Raw genomic sequence first — 17,686 nt, 5'->3', positions numbered from 1 at the left:
GGGCATGGCACAACCAGCCGATTGATAGAACCGGGCCCATTCTAACACCCGTCCAGGTGAAGTTAGGGTCCAAGTGGTGTGTTGGGCAAAGGAACCGTCCTCTTGGAACCAGTGCCAGACTACCTTCTTCCACCGATAGAGGGGCGCAACCCACGGCAAACGGATTGCCCAAGTTTGACGCTTTTTACGACAAGCAGTAGGGTGCTGGGGACACATTCTACCACGGGTCCCCACGAGGCAGCACTGAAAGATATCATTATTATGTTAAATATATTCTTCACTTTGTTTCTTAAGGTTTGACACATGGATTACATTCTTCTCATTCCGGGTAGGAATATAGGTCCCTCACAATCTGTGATTGTCATATAAATCGCCTAATTGATCGGGCAGTCAGATTCAGTGACTTGGATGATTGCATATCATTGTATCCAAACTGCGTCGATCGATGCTCTGGATTCTCTGATCCATATTATATTATTTACAGAAATATATGCGCTGAAGAACAAACAAACATTTTAGTATTCATAAGAAATGTCCACCAAAATTGCACAATTCCAACCATATCATGAGGAAGCGTCGATTAATCACCATCAATAGGTGATGATACCAGGTGGTCGCGAAAAGGTGAGCGTATCCTGCCCCACCTGTGGCACCGTCACAAACTGAAGCAAATGCAAGACTTAAAGTTCACTTATTCTTTATTCAGTACAGAAGGAGGCCATCGACCCACGGTACATTGTATAGTACAGTACACAGCTCAGTCCGATCATACATCATGACACTGTCTAGACTTTCAGATCATAATAACAGTTTTCAAACATTCATTCCGTGGTAAATAAAGGTAGTAAAATGTCTTGAAATTTTTTCATTTGAAGTAAATGTTTCCAGGATGGACATGTCGCAGGGCGTGGAGTCATCCCACAGATGACATCCTAACCTTGTCAGCTTGCTGACGGGGTTAACCTCTTTGGTCATGTGGACAAGGCGTCCGACTTCTGATCAGAAATCGGACATTTTATGGCCGCTAAATTTACTTCCCTGTCAACAGAATGCACGTCCCGGGCCGAATAGATAGGGTACTGAGACTTATTTTGCTCAAATTTAATATGAAAGTGCTCAGCCCCACGTTGGGTGCCAATGTAGCTGCCATAAAATTTCCGAGTGCCGTGATGTGATTCGAAGCACGGACCTTCTGATCAGAAGTCGGACGCCTCGTCCACATGACCAAAGAGGTTAACCCCGTCAGCAAGCTAACAAGGTACGGATGTCATCAGTGGGATGACTCAACGCCCTGCTACACACAGAATATTTCTGGAACTCATTGGCTGAGATCATGTTAGACATTACAGATGAGCAAAACAGGGTACTCCGTCTCTACATAGCCTTGATTTCATACCTTGCACAGTCTTTGCTGTCTAGGTACATGTACATATCTACCTGTTTCAAGAAATAACTGATGTGAGCTACAGCGGAACTGTGTAATAGCATACCTGAATTTACTTATTCTTACTGCAAGGCTCAACAGAAAATTGATTCTTGAACGATGAATAAAGAAACATATTAGTACTACCACACAACTGAGCATGCCAGTCCTGTTGATATTTGTTTGTTTGTTTCTTGTTTAACGCGGCTCTCAGCAATATTCCAGCTATATGACGGTGATCTGTAAATAATCGAGTCTGGACCAGACAATCAAGTGATTGACATCATGAGCAACGATCCACGCAATTGGGATACGATGACATGCATCAACCAAGTCAATGAGCCTGACCACCCGATCCCGTTAGTCGCCTAAGACAAGCATAGTCGCCTTTCACGGCAAGCATGGGTTGCTGAAGACCTATTCTATTCCGGATCTTCCTGTTGATGGGTAGTATTTAATCTATAAATAAATTCTGATATATTTCTTTACTGTTCTTGACTCGAGTCTCTGGTTTTCTCAAATATCCAAATCCATATTTTTAAAGATGAGACTTTATCTTTGACTTTATCAGTTATTTTTTTCCATTATTACATGCCTGATATATCTTTTCATAACTTTTATGGATACTGTGAATCTGAATTTGTTATTACTTCACGCCAATATTTGATACAACGTTTAAACGCTAATATATAATATAGATATCTACCACATTCTCCAAGTGCGACATGATTCGGCGTGAGAATTTGATTGCTAGGGATCTTCTACATCAAGTATGTGTTCAGCTTCTATTTCTTTAATTTCATCCATACCCCATTTGTTTTTGAAAATAGTGTATACGGAAGAGGTTTATATCCTAAAGTGATTTCATGATGGAAAACAGATGGAATGTTACACTATAATAGTTTTGACCAAGATAAATTATTTGCAAAACATGCACCAAAATGGATAAATGATGACACCCATTCATTTAGGTGAGGATCATACTTTATTAAAGACAACTTTCGTGTTTTCTAGGTTTACTGAATGTGGCGAGTATTTACATTTCGGCTCTGCATGCAATGTGGTGAGTGTCTACATTTCGGGCCTGCATGCAATGTGGCGAGTGTCTACATTTCGGCCCTGCATGCAATTTTGTGAGTGTCTACATTTCGGCACTGCATGCAATGTGGTGAGTGTCGACATTTCGGCTCTGCATGCAATGTGGTGAGTGTCTAAATTTCGGCACTGCATGCAATGTGGTGAGTGTCGACATTTCGGCACTGCATGCAATGTGGTGAGTGTCTACATTTCGTCCCTGCATGCAATGTTGTGAGTGTCTACATTTCGGCACTGCATGCAATGTGGCGAGTGTCTACATTTCGGCACTGCATGCAATGTGGCGAGTGGCGACATTTCGGCACTGCATGCAATGTGGTGAGTGTCATTTCAGCACTGCATGCAATGTGGTGAGTGTCATTTCGGCACTGCATACAATGTGATGAGTGTCTACATTTCGGCACTGCATACAATGTGGCGAGTGTCTACATTTCGGCACTGCATGCAATGTGGTGAGTGTCTACATTTCGGCCCTGCATGCAATGTGGTGAGTGTCTAGATTTCGGCTCTGCGTGCAATGTGGTGACTGTCTACATTTCGGCACTGCATGCAATGTGGTGAGTGTCTACATTTCGGCACTGCTTGCAATGTGGTGAGTGGCGACATTTCGGCACTACATGCAATGTGGTGAGTGTCGACATTTCGTCCCTGCATGCAATGTAGTGAGTGTCGACATTTCGTCCCTGCATGCAATGTAGTGAGTGTCGACATTTCGGCACTGCATGCAATGTGGCGAGTGGCGACATTTCGGCCCTGCATGCAATGTGGTGAGTGTCTACATTTCGGCCCTGCATGCAATGTGGTAAGTGTCTACATTTAGGCACTGCATGCAATGTGGTGAGTGTCTACATTTCGGCTCTGCATGTAATGTGGTGAGTGTGGACATTTCGGCACTGCATGCAATGTGGCGAGTGGCGACATTTCGGCCCTGCATGCAATGTGGTGAGTGTCTACATTTCGGCACTGCATGCAATGTGGTGAGTGTGGACATTTCGGCCCTGCATGCGATGTGGTGAGTGTCTACATTTCGGCACTGCATGTCATGTGGTAAGTGTGGACATTTCGGCCCTGCATGCAATGTGGTGAGTGTCTACATTTCGGCTCTGCATGCAATGTGGTGAGTGTCTACATTTAGGCACTGCATGCAATGTGGTGAGTGTCTACATTTCGGCACCGCATGTATACAACAGGATGAAACCTTCCAAATATAAGATAAGCATTATTTTCTTGCCCGTTGTCAGAAATGATCTAGGGCCTATTTTAGTAGATGACGGACTGACAAGGTTAAATCCATTTATAGAAAACTACTTCTTTATTTTGCTGTAATAGCGCCACGTTTCGGTACAGACCCTTAAATGTCGCTGTTGCACAACATAATGACGTTATTATCCACAAAATATGACAACTTTGTAAGAAAAATATCGCCATAATCAGTCACGTGGAAAACCAACAAAAGGTATAAAGGGGGATCCCTTCGATATCCTTTCATCCCGCACTTCTCCCGCAACTGTGTCCGATCTGATCTGTAGTGAAATTGTAAGTACGGTTTTAACATGTTCAACCATTAGTATATCTTCGTAAACCATTATTCTACCATGAATTTGGAATTTACTCGATTCTGATTGGTCAATCAGAAGCTATTAAATCACAATAAACCCCCTCTGATTTAAACAGCTGGTTTGACAGCCGCATCACCGCGGAAGCTAATATTCATAGAATAGTACTATTTTCAGTCATTGTCGGTAGGCATATTTAAATAATTATATCTACAATTACAGGTTACAAAATGCACAGATGCAGTTACTATAATATTCAAAGGATGTGTGGCAATACAATATCGTGCAGAAAAACACGACAGAAACCAACAAAGGGAATGTATTTACATTTTGGAGACAACAGAGAGCTTGGAATTTTGGCGATTTTCTATATACGACTGTGATGTTATATCTTTCGCGTCACAATGAGCGATATGACGTCATAATGGTGACGTGCGATGTGGTGCGAAAGCCTTGAAAAGCTTGCTTTGTTTTCTTTAGGGATGCCCACCTCATGTTAGCTTACCAAGTTGCCGTGCTTATATGCTTTAAATGCCTTGTCATATGTTCGAGTGAAGTATTACGGTGTAAACAAACTGCTTGAGTATATACAGCACCATATTTTGTTCGGCGATTCCGTAATTCAGATCGTTAACCCACTCAAAACACTGAACTTAACCCGTGCCGCTTCACTCAGTATATTTGCTAACACCAAAGAGTTCGCGTTTTATTTAGTCATGGTAGAATGGAGATAAACATGCGCGTTCGGTTCCAAATTCAATTTAGCGGGGTTAAATCTACAGGTAACCTAGCTATACATTGAAAACACAGTATGTTTATCTCCTAAGTAAACCTTAGTAGAGCATTATCAAATCTTAGTAAAGCATTAGTAAGTATTGCATTTTTGTTACGCTAACCATACGCACTGACAGTGTTATCAGTTGAACAGGACATGCTCAGCCGAACACGTGCTGCCCTCACTGTTAGTAGGCGATGATTAGAGAGTGAATGAGTGAGTTAGGTTTAACGCGTGTCTTAGTACGCGAGGAAAGTGATGCAGGTCTCAGATGTTTAGCACTTTGGTGAAACCGAAGAGCACGGGTATGGGGCTGACAAACCTAGAAACATAATCGGGGCGAACTGGTATTCGAAACCGCAATCATGGGTTTCTGTTGTGCCCAAGGGACTTCGCTCAGTACAGCGAACTGCGAATTATCCATAAGCCAATCTTGTCTGCATTGACAGTAGACATCCTCCGTGTTCTAGTGGACGGAGCGTCCGGTGGGAGATCGGAAGGTCGGTAGTTCGATCCCTTGAGCGGGTCTTACCCAAGAAAGATGGTACTTGTTAAAAGATGGTAGTTGTAGTTAACCTGCCTGGCCCTCGTCATTCAGGGGACAAAATGATAGTGGTCAACTCGGAGTCAGTATACTGTGACTGAGTTGGGTAATCAATCTGAAAATGCAGTATGGTATCTCAGTGTGCTAGAACTATAACACCAGCATTAGTCCGGATTATCACAAGCACACCACACCCTTCCACACACGCACACGTGCATGCACATCGCTTTATAAGTGCAATAAGCTTGAACGCGACATCTCACTGAGGCTGACTTATATCATTATGGATTTCAATTTCTTTAATTAGTCTTCCCATGCAAAGTAACGAAATGTCGCATAGCAAGAAACAAGAAGTCAATGCAATGATTCCAGATTGTCGATATCTATGAATTTGTCAGGTCCGTGTTTTGGCACTCGTGTCTGAGAGATGCGAGTACGGGGATACTTCAAATAGTAGTGTCTGTGTTTACTGTTATAAGGGGCGGTGGGGTAGTCTAGTGGTTAAAGCGTACGCTCGTCACGCCGAAGGCCTGGGTTCGATTCCCCACATGGGTACAATATGTGAAGCCTATTTCTGGTGTCCCCCGAATTGATATTGCTGGAATATTTCTAAAAGCGGCGAAAAGCCATAGTCTCACTTACTGCAATAAACTAGCATGCAGGATGAAGGAATCTAATTATACGTGATTAAATGTAAACGATGTCTTAAATATAAGTCATTCATGTTGTTTGTCACTTGTTTGTCAATTAAATCATGGCAATGAGAGGTAGTGGGGGTTTGATGGCAAGTCTTAACAAGATTTTATCAGCACATGAATGACATTGAAGAGTCTTTCTTACTTCACAGCTATTTGAACAGCAGACATGAAGTTCGCCGTATTTCTCCTTGTCTTGGCATGTGTTTGCGCTGTCGCCCTAAGCGCTCCTCGTAAAAGGAGGTGCAGACGCGAAGGTGAGAACGGCAACGGCAATGGCAACGGTGAGAACGGCGATGACAATGGCAACGGTGAGAACGGCAATGGCAATGGCAACGGTGAGAACGGCAATGGCAACGGTGACAACGGCAATGGAGAATGTGACGAAGGGAACAATGATGACAAATATGATGACTCGAACGACAACGGTAACGGCAATGGCAACGGTAAAGACAACGGAAATGGCAACGGCAATGGCAACGGCAATGACAACGGTAACGGCAATGGCAACGGCAACGGTAACGGCAATGACAACGGTTACGACAACGGTAACGGCAACGGTAAAGACAACGGTAACGGCAATGGCAACGGTAACGGCAATGGCAACGGTAGAGACAACGGCAATGGTAATGGCAATGGCAACGGGAACGGCAACGGTTACGACAACGGTAACGGCAATGGCAACGGTAAAGACAACGGTAACGGCAATGGCAACGGTAAAGACAACGGTAACGGCAATGGCAAATGTAAAGACAACGGTAATGGCAACGGTTACGACAACGGTAACGGCAATGGCAACGGTAAAGACAACGGTAACGGCAATAGCAATGGTAACGGCAATGGCAACGGTAACGGCAATGGCAACGGTAGAGACAACGGCAATGGCAATGGCAATGGCAACGGGAACGGCAACGGTTACGACAACGGTAACGGCAATGGCAACGGTAAAGACAACGGTAACGGCAATGGCAACGGTAACGGCAATGGCAACGGTAAAGACAACGGCAATGGCAACGGTTACGACAACGGTAACGGGAATGGCAACGGTAAAGACAACGGTAACGGCAATGGTAACGGCAATGGCAACGGTAGAGACAACGGCAATGGCAATGGCAATGGCAACGGGAACGACAACGGTTACGACAACGGTAACGGCAATGGCAACGGTAAAGACAACGGTAACGGCAATGGCAACGGTAACGGCAATGGCAACGGTAAAGACAACGGCAATGGCAACGGTTACGACAACGGTAACGGGAATGGCAACGGTAAAGACAACGGTAACGGCAATGGTAACGGCAATGGCAACGGTAGAGACAACGGCAATGGCAATGGCAACGGGAACGGCAACGGTTACGACAACGGTAACGGCAATGGCAACGGTAAAGACAACGGTAACGGCAATGGCAACGGTAACGGCAATGGCAACGGTAAAGACAACGGTAACGGCAATGGTAACGGCAATGGCAACGGTAGAGACAACGGCAATGGCAATGGCAACGGGAACGGCAACGGTTACGACAACGGTAACGGCAATGGCAACGGTAAAGACAACGGTAACGGCAATGGCAACGGTAACGGCAATGGCAACGGTAAAGACAACGGCAATGGCAACGGTTACGACAACGGTAACGGGAATGGCAACGGTAAAGACAACGGTAACGGCAATGGTAACGGCAATGGCAACGGTAGAGACAACGGCAATGGCAATGGCAACGGGAACGGCAACGGTTACGACAACGGTAACGGCAATGGCAACGGTAAAGACAACGGTAACGGCAATGGCAACGGTAACGGCAATGGCAACGGTAAAGACAACGGTAACGGCAATGGTAACGGCAATGGCAACGGTAGAGACAACGGCAATGGCAATGGCAACGGGAACGGCAACGGTTACGACAACGGTAACGGCAATGGCAACGGTAAAGACAACGGTAACGGCAATGGCAACGGTAACGGGAATGGCAACGGTAAAGACAACGGTAACGGCAATGGTAACGGCAATGGCAACGGTAGAGACAACGGCAATGGCAATGGCAATGGCAACGGTAACGGCAATGGCAACGGTAAAGACAACGGCAATGGCAACGGTTACGACAACGGTAACGGCAATGGCAACGGTAAAGACAACGGTAACGGCAATGGCAACGGTAACGGGAATGGCAACGGTAAAGACAACGGCAATGGCAACGGTTACGACAACGGTAACGGCAATGGCAACGGTAAAGACAACGGTAACGGCAATGGCAACGGTAACGGCAATGGCAACGGTTACGACAACGGTAACGGCAATGGCAACGGTTACGACAACGGTAACGGCAATGGCAATGGCAATGGCAATGACAACGGTAATGGCAATGGCAACGGCAACGGTAACGGCAACGGCAACGGTTACGACAACGGTAACGGCAATGGCAACGGTAACGGTAATGGCAACGGTTACGACAAAGGTAACGGCAATGGCAATGGCAATGACAACGGTAACGGCAATGGCAACGGCAACGGCAACGGCAACGGTAACGGCAATGGCAATGGCGGCGGGTAACGGCTAAATTAACTGAGGTCGAACAGATGCTCTTCCAGCGCATCTGTCTAAATGTAAGTTATATGAATGTGACATACACTTTGAGTTAACTGTTTTTGTTCGACAAAACTTTTCCATAAACTTGAATTTATATTTCCTACCTTTGAAATGACATGCCGGCAAAGCAGCAATTTATATTTAAATAAGCATATGCATGGATGCATTGAACACATGCACAATTCACACCACTGGGTATATGGGCAACATTGATTCTTGTCATGTCGGTTCGAAAGGCTAAATTGTACTGGTACATGTGATGGTACAAAGTGGTCAGAGCATGTACCATTATGCAATCAGCATCCATTATCCATTATCTCAACTCCTATACCTGTTGGGGATGTTGCAAACATAACGAACTGACCAGTCCTCTATGAAAACTTTTTTGCAACAATGTATTTTTTGTCAACAGTCTGAAGCATAATTCTATTTTTCAAAAATATTCTGGGTTAATTCTCCACTCCCCCTCCCCCCATTAAATGGTTCATAAAATCATGTAATCACAAAATATGCAGCCCTATCACGGTGGCTTGTGAGTAATCGAGTCTGTAGAACCGGGGTCGATAGAATGAAGGCTTAACGGTGTACCATGACGAAAATATCAGTTATATATTGTGGTGAGAAATCCAACCATTATACCACCACACATCCAGTGTGATCCTCAGATCCGTACTGATGATGTACAGCCGGATAACGTACTAAACGTATGCTTTTACTTTCAGGTGAAGCAGTTTCCCAGCGAGCGTAATCATGAATTAATGTCCTGCAATCTTAAATAAATACTTTTCCCTATCTTTCAATCTTTGTTGACAATGATTTTGTTGTTAATTATCGATAGCTCTGACGCTTAATAGATGTTTGACGATAGGTCCGGCCATTAACTGATATTCGGAGAAATTATTATGGCGATATCTTCATCATTTTGTCAGATAAGGATAGCTGAGATCGGCGTTAAACAACAAACAAACAAAATAAAAAGGACAAGGATAGTTGAAGGTTCGTGGATTCTGAGAGATTTTCTAACATGGGTTAAGGTGGAAGATCACAAACAATTGTTCGTGGAGTAAATTATTTAGATCGGGGCTCTCGACGAAATTGAAAGCTTAAAACCGTAACACTCGCATTGCAATGAGCTGCCACACGCCACACAGTGTCCTATCAAACACCAATAGTAAAGTAATACCTTGGTTGGACGTCATACTGGTCAGTTATCAGCTTTAGATATTTAGTGGTATTATAACCGCAGGTCTAAATCAATACTATTGACATCATTTCTCCCCCTTTGTGGGGGAACGGTTGGCCAGGTCGTCTAAGGTTTGTCAGTACCATACCGATACTCATGGGTTTCATCAAAGTGGTAATTTAAATCGTCTGAGGCCTGTATCACTTCTACCGTGATATAAACGGCATACTGTTCAAAGCGGCGTTAAATCCATTCACTCACTTACGCATTTCAAACACAACCTGATACATTAAATACACGTCTGTCTCAAATAGTAATCGGTCCACCTTGGACATTTGAGAATTCTTTCAATTGTTGGCTATTCATGGAAGAATAAGCCACAACAGGGCTTTCCCCCACATTACACGGAAGCTGACAGGGCGTGATGTAACTGCATTGAGCCCAGCTCACTCATTCTCCACTTTTGTAGATTTAAGGTTCCCAGTATCAAATGTTGTCATACATGATAACTTTTAAAGAACTGGCCAGTTGCCATCAGGTCAATCATTTTATTTAGTAAAGAGGCATATATATTTCACACCGTAAAGCGCATGATAGCAACAGATTATACTCTCATTTAGAAATGGATTTGTACATTCATGTTGTTGTGTAGTAGGATACACATCAGTAAATTTTGCGTCCCTTGGACACACCAGAAACCTATGACTGTGGGTTCGAATCCCGGTTCGTCCAGATTATGTTTCTAGGTTTTTCATCACCATACCCGTGCTCATGGCTTTCACCGAAGTTGTAAACGTCTGAGACCTGCATCACCTCGTGGCTTTCCTCCCACAATAAGCTGATTCGTCGTAGTACAACTGGAAGTCTGTTCAAAGCGGCGTTAAACTATACGCACTCACTCACTCACTTGTCATTTCCGTGTTCTCTGTTATTAACATCGTGGCCAACAATGCCGATCCGATAAATGTGAGCGCTATGACATGGTCGTCACATTTGTTATTGCCATAACCAAACCTTTCCCTTTTCCATTGTCATTATAATATACTCATCTGTGTGCGTTGCCAGGATTCCAGGAACAAAAAGACCTTCTTTGATTGTTCTAAGAGTTAGGGTTAATGTTTTGCGACAAGAATTTGTTGGTACATTTGCTAGACCCTACAATCCATCTCTTCTGGTACGGGGTTTATGGAGCTTTATATAGAGATCCAGGGCAAAAGTTGATAGTGATATTGTTTTGTTACATCAATCTTTACACTTATAAGCGCAACTGGATAAGTGAAGTGACGGTCGGAGCGGGTCTGTTGAAGCGCCTTAAAAGGGCAGTTTATGATCATGTTTATCACAACCCTTTCTTAATCATATTTGTTTGTTTGTTGTTTAACGCCGCACTCAGCAATATTCCAGCTATATGACGGCGGTCTGTAAAATAATCGAGTCTGGACCAAACAATCAAGTGATTGACATCATGAGCATCGATCTACGCAATTGGAATCGATGACATATATCAACCAAGTCAGCGAGCCTGACCACCCGATCCCGTTAGTGGCCTTTTACGACAAGCATTGCCGCCTAAAGAGATCGCAGTGCCGTGTACGAATATATCCTTAACATGTGCTTATCAATCTATCAAATAGTGATTATACATGAAGTTGAACGTATGCTGCCCCACTGGGAACACCCGTCACTAACACACGCAAAGGCATGTCAAGTGTTCACATCTCCACATGTTGGTCGTAAAACGTGTTGAAGGCCGTACTGAGGCATTGAATGTTGTAACCCTGATCAAACAACTTTTGAACAAGAGCAACTTGACGCCGTATTCATACAAAGAGCATGCTTGATTGCATGTCAAAAGTTGTGAAATGAAGACACCAAAGGCAGGTGCTGCTGAAATAGTACTCGACATACAGGAAAACATACGTATTATCCCTCGAGGGCCTGCCTTTCGCTCTGCATTGAGGGGCTAAAATAAGGACTGCTCGACTCCGAGTCCGAGTATGCTGTGTATTCATGTTCAACTACGGCATGGTATCACAGTGTGCTAGCAATATAAACTCGGCATTACTCCAAAATAGTACAAGCACACACACACACACACACACACACACACACACACACACACACACACACACACACACACACACACACACACACACACACACACACACACACACACACACACACACACACACACACACACACAAAGACACACACACACAAAGACACACACACACTAACACTAACACACACACTAACACACTAACACACTAACACACTAACACACACACTAACACACACACTCAGGCATGCATGTCGCTATGAAATTGCAACGATATTAGACGCGACGTGTAACCCTATTTCTCCTCACCTAGCTTTTGATGTTAAACGTATGTGCCACTGTTCTTACAAAACAATAACACATCATATACAAGATTAATGGTATCGTTATGTCGCATATATTCTCCAACATTATAAAACACGGATCTCTTGTTTATGGCGTGATTCACAAACACAAAAAGATAATATTTATGTATCACGATACAAGTGTTTCTGCATCCATAAACTTATGTATACTGCGCAATGCATGACATTCAAACAACTTGTTGATCAACCAGCAAACCACGACATGCTCCTGGCAATGGTAATAGTAATTCACATGCATAAAATATGCATATTGAGCGTGACGCATCATGGGTAATTATACCGCGGTTTGTTGATCCTGTCTTTTGTGATCGTCCCAAAGCAGGTTCTGCATGGCGTTAAAGAGATAAAATATGACATATTGTGTATGATAAATGAGAACTAGGTCAGGCATGACATTACATGTGTGTCTATATAATAAGAGAGTGAACGGTCATCAGGAAACGTCACCACACAAGGATATAATATTCGTTAACACCACTGGTCTGATGTAAGTATAACAATTGTCATTCTTTGTGCATTTATTACTTCTCAAGTCAATGTCGCACGAGTTATGATTATTACATACAAGGAACAAACATTTTTTTATAAGGAAGATAATTAATTGATGCCAACCTCTTTATTACGAGGAACAAAACGTTTGGGAGTTTATACTTACTCCTTCATCGGGTGAATAAATGCTATGAAGCAGAGAACTGTAAAGTGTTGGATACCACTTATCAATTACTAATCACCTGTTAGCGTCAATTAACTATTGCCGTCCCTTGTTAAGTTTCCACCTTCGTTATCTTATTACTTTTGTTGTTCTTACAGGTACATACATATGTACCAAAAGCCGTTGAAAGATGGCACTTGTTATTACCCTGCCTGGCGCTCGGCACTAAGGGGCTAAAACAAGGACTGACCAGCTCGGAGTCAGTATACTGTGTCTGAGTGGGGTATTTATGTTAAACTGCGGCATGGTATCTCAGTAGGCTAGCACTATAAAATCGGCATTTATTCCGGACTAGTACAAGCAGCCTACACACGCGTGCATGCACCTCACAATAAGTGCAATAATTTTGAACGCGACATTAAACCCCCATTTCACCCCAACTCAACACAATTGGCCCATAACGATCCAACACATTTTAAACCTATTTAATCTGCTAATGTTTAATTGTTTTCAGATTCACTATGACATCACACGGTACAGTACCGTTTACCATTCTTACGTGTGTCAGCGTTGCTCTGGTGCCTGGCGACGATGCATCAATGACGACAATGCCATCTTCTGTGGACACGCCCATCCCAATTCCGATCATGGACTGGCAAGGTAGATAACAGTAAATGTAGACTTTGATAGGCATTTACAAGTTGGAAGAACAGGAATATATGACACATTTTATGGATAGCAACTCCCTTTTTCTTTGTACGGCGTTTCAGAGCTACTTCTTGCTCCTTCATCAGCGAAGTAGCTCCTACAAACGTTGTTTCTCCTTTACAATTAAAAATATGTAATCTGTCTGGTAATATTGTTTATTGGCCTGTACTACGGATGAAATCGACTGATTTGCTTTTTTATATTGTGCCAGGAGGTACTAATTGCTTTCGAACATTCGACTTGATCATTTGTAGTGATGTGTTCTTTCTGTATATAAGTAATGACTTCAGAACCATTGGCTTTTGGCAGATCCCCGCCCATTTCGTGGTTTTGGCCGTGTATTCCGACCCTCCCGATGCCTGATGGGGTGTCGGTTTGGCAACGCCCCGTTTGACTGTACGTGTCCACGTCGACCAGAATATACCTGTGCTGTGAGTAGAATGGTAGCTTCTCTCTTTTGCAAAATGAAATGTTATTTTAGAATCAAGGTGACACACTCACTCTGAATGTCATTCTATTTACTTCATTTTTAATCATTTGCAAGGTGGAACACAAATACTGACGTTGTCCTCCGGGTTTGTTTTGTTGGAATGAAGTATTGTACTGAATGAGGTCGATCTAATGTTATGATTGTTAATTGTTATTGTTATTTGTGGTATTAGCGGGAACCCCTGCCGTTCATACCACACGTAACACTAATGCCAAGTCTTTTTTGGTTCCATAAGCGGAAAGTCGGTGGTTCGATGCCCAGTTGCGTCATACAACACGACGCTAAGTGCAATAATTTTAATATGACAACCCATCTGCAGGAGGTCACGCCAGGTGAACGTTCTAATCAGCCAGCTGACTTGGCAAATTTTGAATTTTCTCGTTTCAAGAGAAGCATCCAGAACAGCTTATCGGTATTCTATATTTCGAAAACTTAAACGGCAGTTCCGAAGGGAGATTAATAAAAGAGGCTTCACTTTGTGGGCACTACTTCAATGGCATCTAATCAGAAGGAAGTACTATAGAGCGGGCATATTTGTTCTTCTGGTTGGCTTTTGTTTCGACTGAAATTTCTGAAATTTCAGAATCCAGGTCAACGAACGAAATTGTTTTGGAATTATTAAAAGCATCAAAACCCTTTTCATAACCATGCCAAATCTCTGCTGCTCTGCGATTCCGACTACAGTATACTGATGTGTTTATGAATCAATATACCATGTGTTCGCTACATAAAGGGAGCACCCGTCACAAACGCATGCATATGCAAGTCAATTATTCACCACCTCATCTGACGTGACTCCTATTGAGGGTTTATTATATTTTGACGGGGACAGTTATCAATTAGAACCACATAGTCCGTTCAGGCAATGGTTTCCTATCGGTTAATGTGTAACCCATAATGTGTTTCAGCAATTGAAATGTACAGATAACAAAGTGTGTAAGGTGTTGTTTGGCCGATTCCCCCGCTGTGTTAGAGAACAGGCAGGTAAGTCGCACAGCATCTCCAAATGATCGTAGTGTAACGATAGTATTACTCATCACATACTTTTACAAATCTACACTGTTACTGTCGTCTTATTAAAATCTTAATGCAACACGGGGTCCTGCCATGCAATAGAGACGTGAAATATGAAATATTAATATTGCCAATGCAAGAGAATATCCACTCTAGATTATCCTCCGAATCAGATTCTATTTGGCGTTAAGGGCAAAATAGCTGTAAAAATTATATGATTGGACCACTGGAAATAAGTGATGACACCAGGTGTTGGCGAAGAGGGTGAGCATCTCCTGCCCTAACACATTGAACACCGCAAAAAAACCTGATCATGTGCCTGGACACCTCGCCTATATTTCTCTAAAGAATATTTTTTCTATACCTATGATTCCAGAGCTTGGACCGGTTTTTTTTATCCGGATTGATAGATTTATAAGAATATTATTAAATTTTCAAACTTCATTTATCTGATCTCACAACTGTACGAAGCACAATTTCATAACCATAAGGCATAACGTACCGTTGTTGTGTTACATATATTTTGCAGGATTTGTAGGGTTTGTTACATGCTGGTATTGTCATTGTTTGTACGTGCTTGTCATTCCATTCCCTTTGACGATCCGAGTTAGAATTGGTCTTCAGTAACTCATGCGACTAACGGTTTTGGATGGGCAGGCTCGTTGATTTGGTTGATGCCTGCATCGCATCCCAACTGCGTAGACCCATGCTCATGATGTCAATTACTGGATTGTCTGGTTGCGATTATTTTCAGACCGCCGTTATATAGCTGTAATATTGCTGTAGGGTGCGGCGTTAAACAACAAACAAACATTTCAATCACCTTGGTTGAGTTCTCTGCATGAAAGAAATGTTTGAAACTCTTCTGCTGTTTTGCGCTGTGCAATTGTTGGGATATTGCCGAAAGCGGCGTACAATCATGCTCATCCAATCACACTTCACAAATTAAAGGTATTGCAATAACAAGTGTTTGAATGACCACGTGTTTGGTTTAATTGTATACTTTATTGTGGAAGAGTTTTCTAAATTTGAGAAAAATGATATTTGTACTGCAGTGAACATAACACTTGATATTTCACTGCAGTAAACATAACACTTTGACGTAGCTGTTGTCGTACAAGAGTTACCTCCCCGCTAAGTGTCTCCCGATATTGTAACTGTCTTGCCCGTACATAAACTGTTAGTTCCACATCGACAATGCAAAATATAAAAGGATGGTCATTTATGGAGTTAATATCGCTTCTTGCCCTTTGTTATTCTCTTGAAAATGTTTTCTTATTAACTGTACATTTCTCATTTAAGTCGTCAATGGAGACTCGTTTCGCAAAGCGCCATTTTTGTAACTCGACCAGCGTGTATACCTTCGCTTCCAACAACTTTCTCGTAGGTTTCAAGAACATTTTTAGTTGAAGTTGATTTCGTTTTTTATCATATCCAAATTGTACGATAAATAATGCAAATTTGGAATTACTTTTGAAGTCACAATTACAAGGGGTGGTGAAACGCCGCTGCGTGTTAGGGTTCATTTACATGTTTCAACGTCTTACATTTGCAATAACAAAAACAATCCGGTAGACAACTACACAATAAGTATATAAGACATAGGTTATTCCATTGTCTCGTCAAATATTATGTTTCTCTCATCTTGTAACGGGGGAAAGGAGAGTATCTACTTTCCCACATCACTCGATGAGAGAAACATGATATTTCATTCGACACAAGAAAATTCCTCTTTTTATACACCTGTAGATTGCGAACTGAGCAAGGACGCAGGGACATGTTCAGAGCTGGTGCACCGTTTCTACTACAACAAAGCCACCAGAAGGTGCGAGGAGTTCCACTATGGCGGCTGCGGGGGAAACGAAAACAACTTCCGGAACAAGAGGGCGTGTATGAGAACCTGTAGGAAGAGAGGCGCCTTCTTTAACAGACCTTAACATTGTAACTGTAGTAAATCCATGCTTTACTTGAATTCCATGTAGACCAGAGCCATATTGTCGTATCCATATAAAGTTGATCACACGTCATGCATCATTGCCAAAAATTGAAAAATAACTTGAGTATTGTCTTGAATATTGTCCATCAATCGTTTTACAATAAAATGTGTTAATTTTGCATAGTTTTTTTCTTTTTTTAAATGCCTCATGATCAATACGCTGTGCTTATTGAATATGTTCGAATCATGATCTTGTGTTTTGAGCACGAACACCTCTACGTACGTCAATGTTTACGAGCTTTTCCATAAGGCCAAAGGATATAAATATCTTGTTTTCTCAGTATTGTGTGAAATATGCTGTAGGTTGGACAGATATATTATTTATTTTGAGATTTATTGTTTTGATCACAATATTTTCACCATTGAAGATCCGGTTTTCAATTGGTCTTCAACATAACATAACCGGATCGGGTGGTCAGGCTCAGTGACTTGGTTGATGCATGCCATCACATCCCATTTGCGCAGATCGATGTTCATGATGTCAATCACTGTATTGTCTTGTTCAGATTCGATTATTAATAGACTGCCCTCGCATTACTGGAATATTGCG

At 42.5% G+C, this 17,686-nt stretch overlaps 2 protein-coding genes across 2 annotated transcripts; both read left to right on the top strand.

The window, feature by feature from the left end:
* The first annotated feature begins 6,257 nt into the window (after nt 1-6,257).
* On the top strand, nt 6,258-9,417 carry LOC124127262 (aspartate and glycine-rich protein-like). The gene is made up of 2 exons (XM_048388576.1): nt 6,258-6,570; nt 9,392-9,417. Exons 1-2 carry the CDS (start codon nt 6,258-6,260, stop codon nt 9,415-9,417), a joined length of 339 nt encoding a protein of 112 aa, XP_048244533.1.
* A 3,312-nt stretch (nt 9,418-12,729) lies between these two features.
* Nucleotides 12,730-17,255, top strand: LOC125376753 (eppin-like). Its single transcript, XM_048388568.1, has 5 exons — nt 12,730-12,763; nt 13,443-13,588; nt 13,946-14,067; nt 15,035-15,110; nt 16,890-17,255. Exons 2-5 carry the CDS (start codon nt 13,450-13,452, stop codon nt 17,075-17,077), a joined length of 525 nt encoding a protein of 174 aa, XP_048244525.1. The 5' UTR covers nt 12,730-12,763; nt 13,443-13,449; the 3' UTR covers nt 17,078-17,255.
* The last annotated feature ends 431 nt before the right edge of the window (nt 17,256-17,686 follow it).

This window comes from Haliotis rufescens, unplaced genomic scaffold, assembly GCF_023055435.1.
Source record: "Haliotis rufescens isolate VD_foot unplaced genomic scaffold, xgHalRufe1.0.p SCAF_73, whole genome shotgun sequence".
Classification (NCBI taxonomy): domain Eukaryota; kingdom Metazoa; phylum Mollusca; class Gastropoda; order Lepetellida; family Haliotidae; genus Haliotis; species Haliotis rufescens.
Note: the sequence above shows the minus strand (reverse complement) of the source record. Positions and strands in the feature narration are given on the sequence as shown.

Bases quoted from the DNA above. Each gene is read 5' to 3' on its own strand.
- LOC124127262 (XM_048388576.1), top strand. From the start codon at position 6,258: ATGAAGTTCGCCGTATTTCTCCTTGTCTTGGCATGTGTTTGCGCTGTC. The intron at 6,571-9,391 runs GCAATGACAACG...TTTTACTTTCAG, and splicing joins TGGCAACGGCAATGGCAACG to GTGAAGCAGTTTCCCAGCGA.
- LOC125376753 (XM_048388568.1), top strand. From the start codon at position 13,450: ATGACATCACACGGTACAGTACCGTTTACCATTCTTACGTGTGTCAGC. The intron at 13,589-13,945 runs GTAGATAACAGT...GGCTTTTGGCAG, and splicing joins TCCGATCATGGACTGGCAAG to ATCCCCGCCCATTTCGTGGT. The intron at 15,111-16,889 runs GTAAGTCGCACA...ATACACCTGTAG, and splicing joins CTGTGTTAGAGAACAGGCAG to ATTGCGAACTGAGCAAGGAC.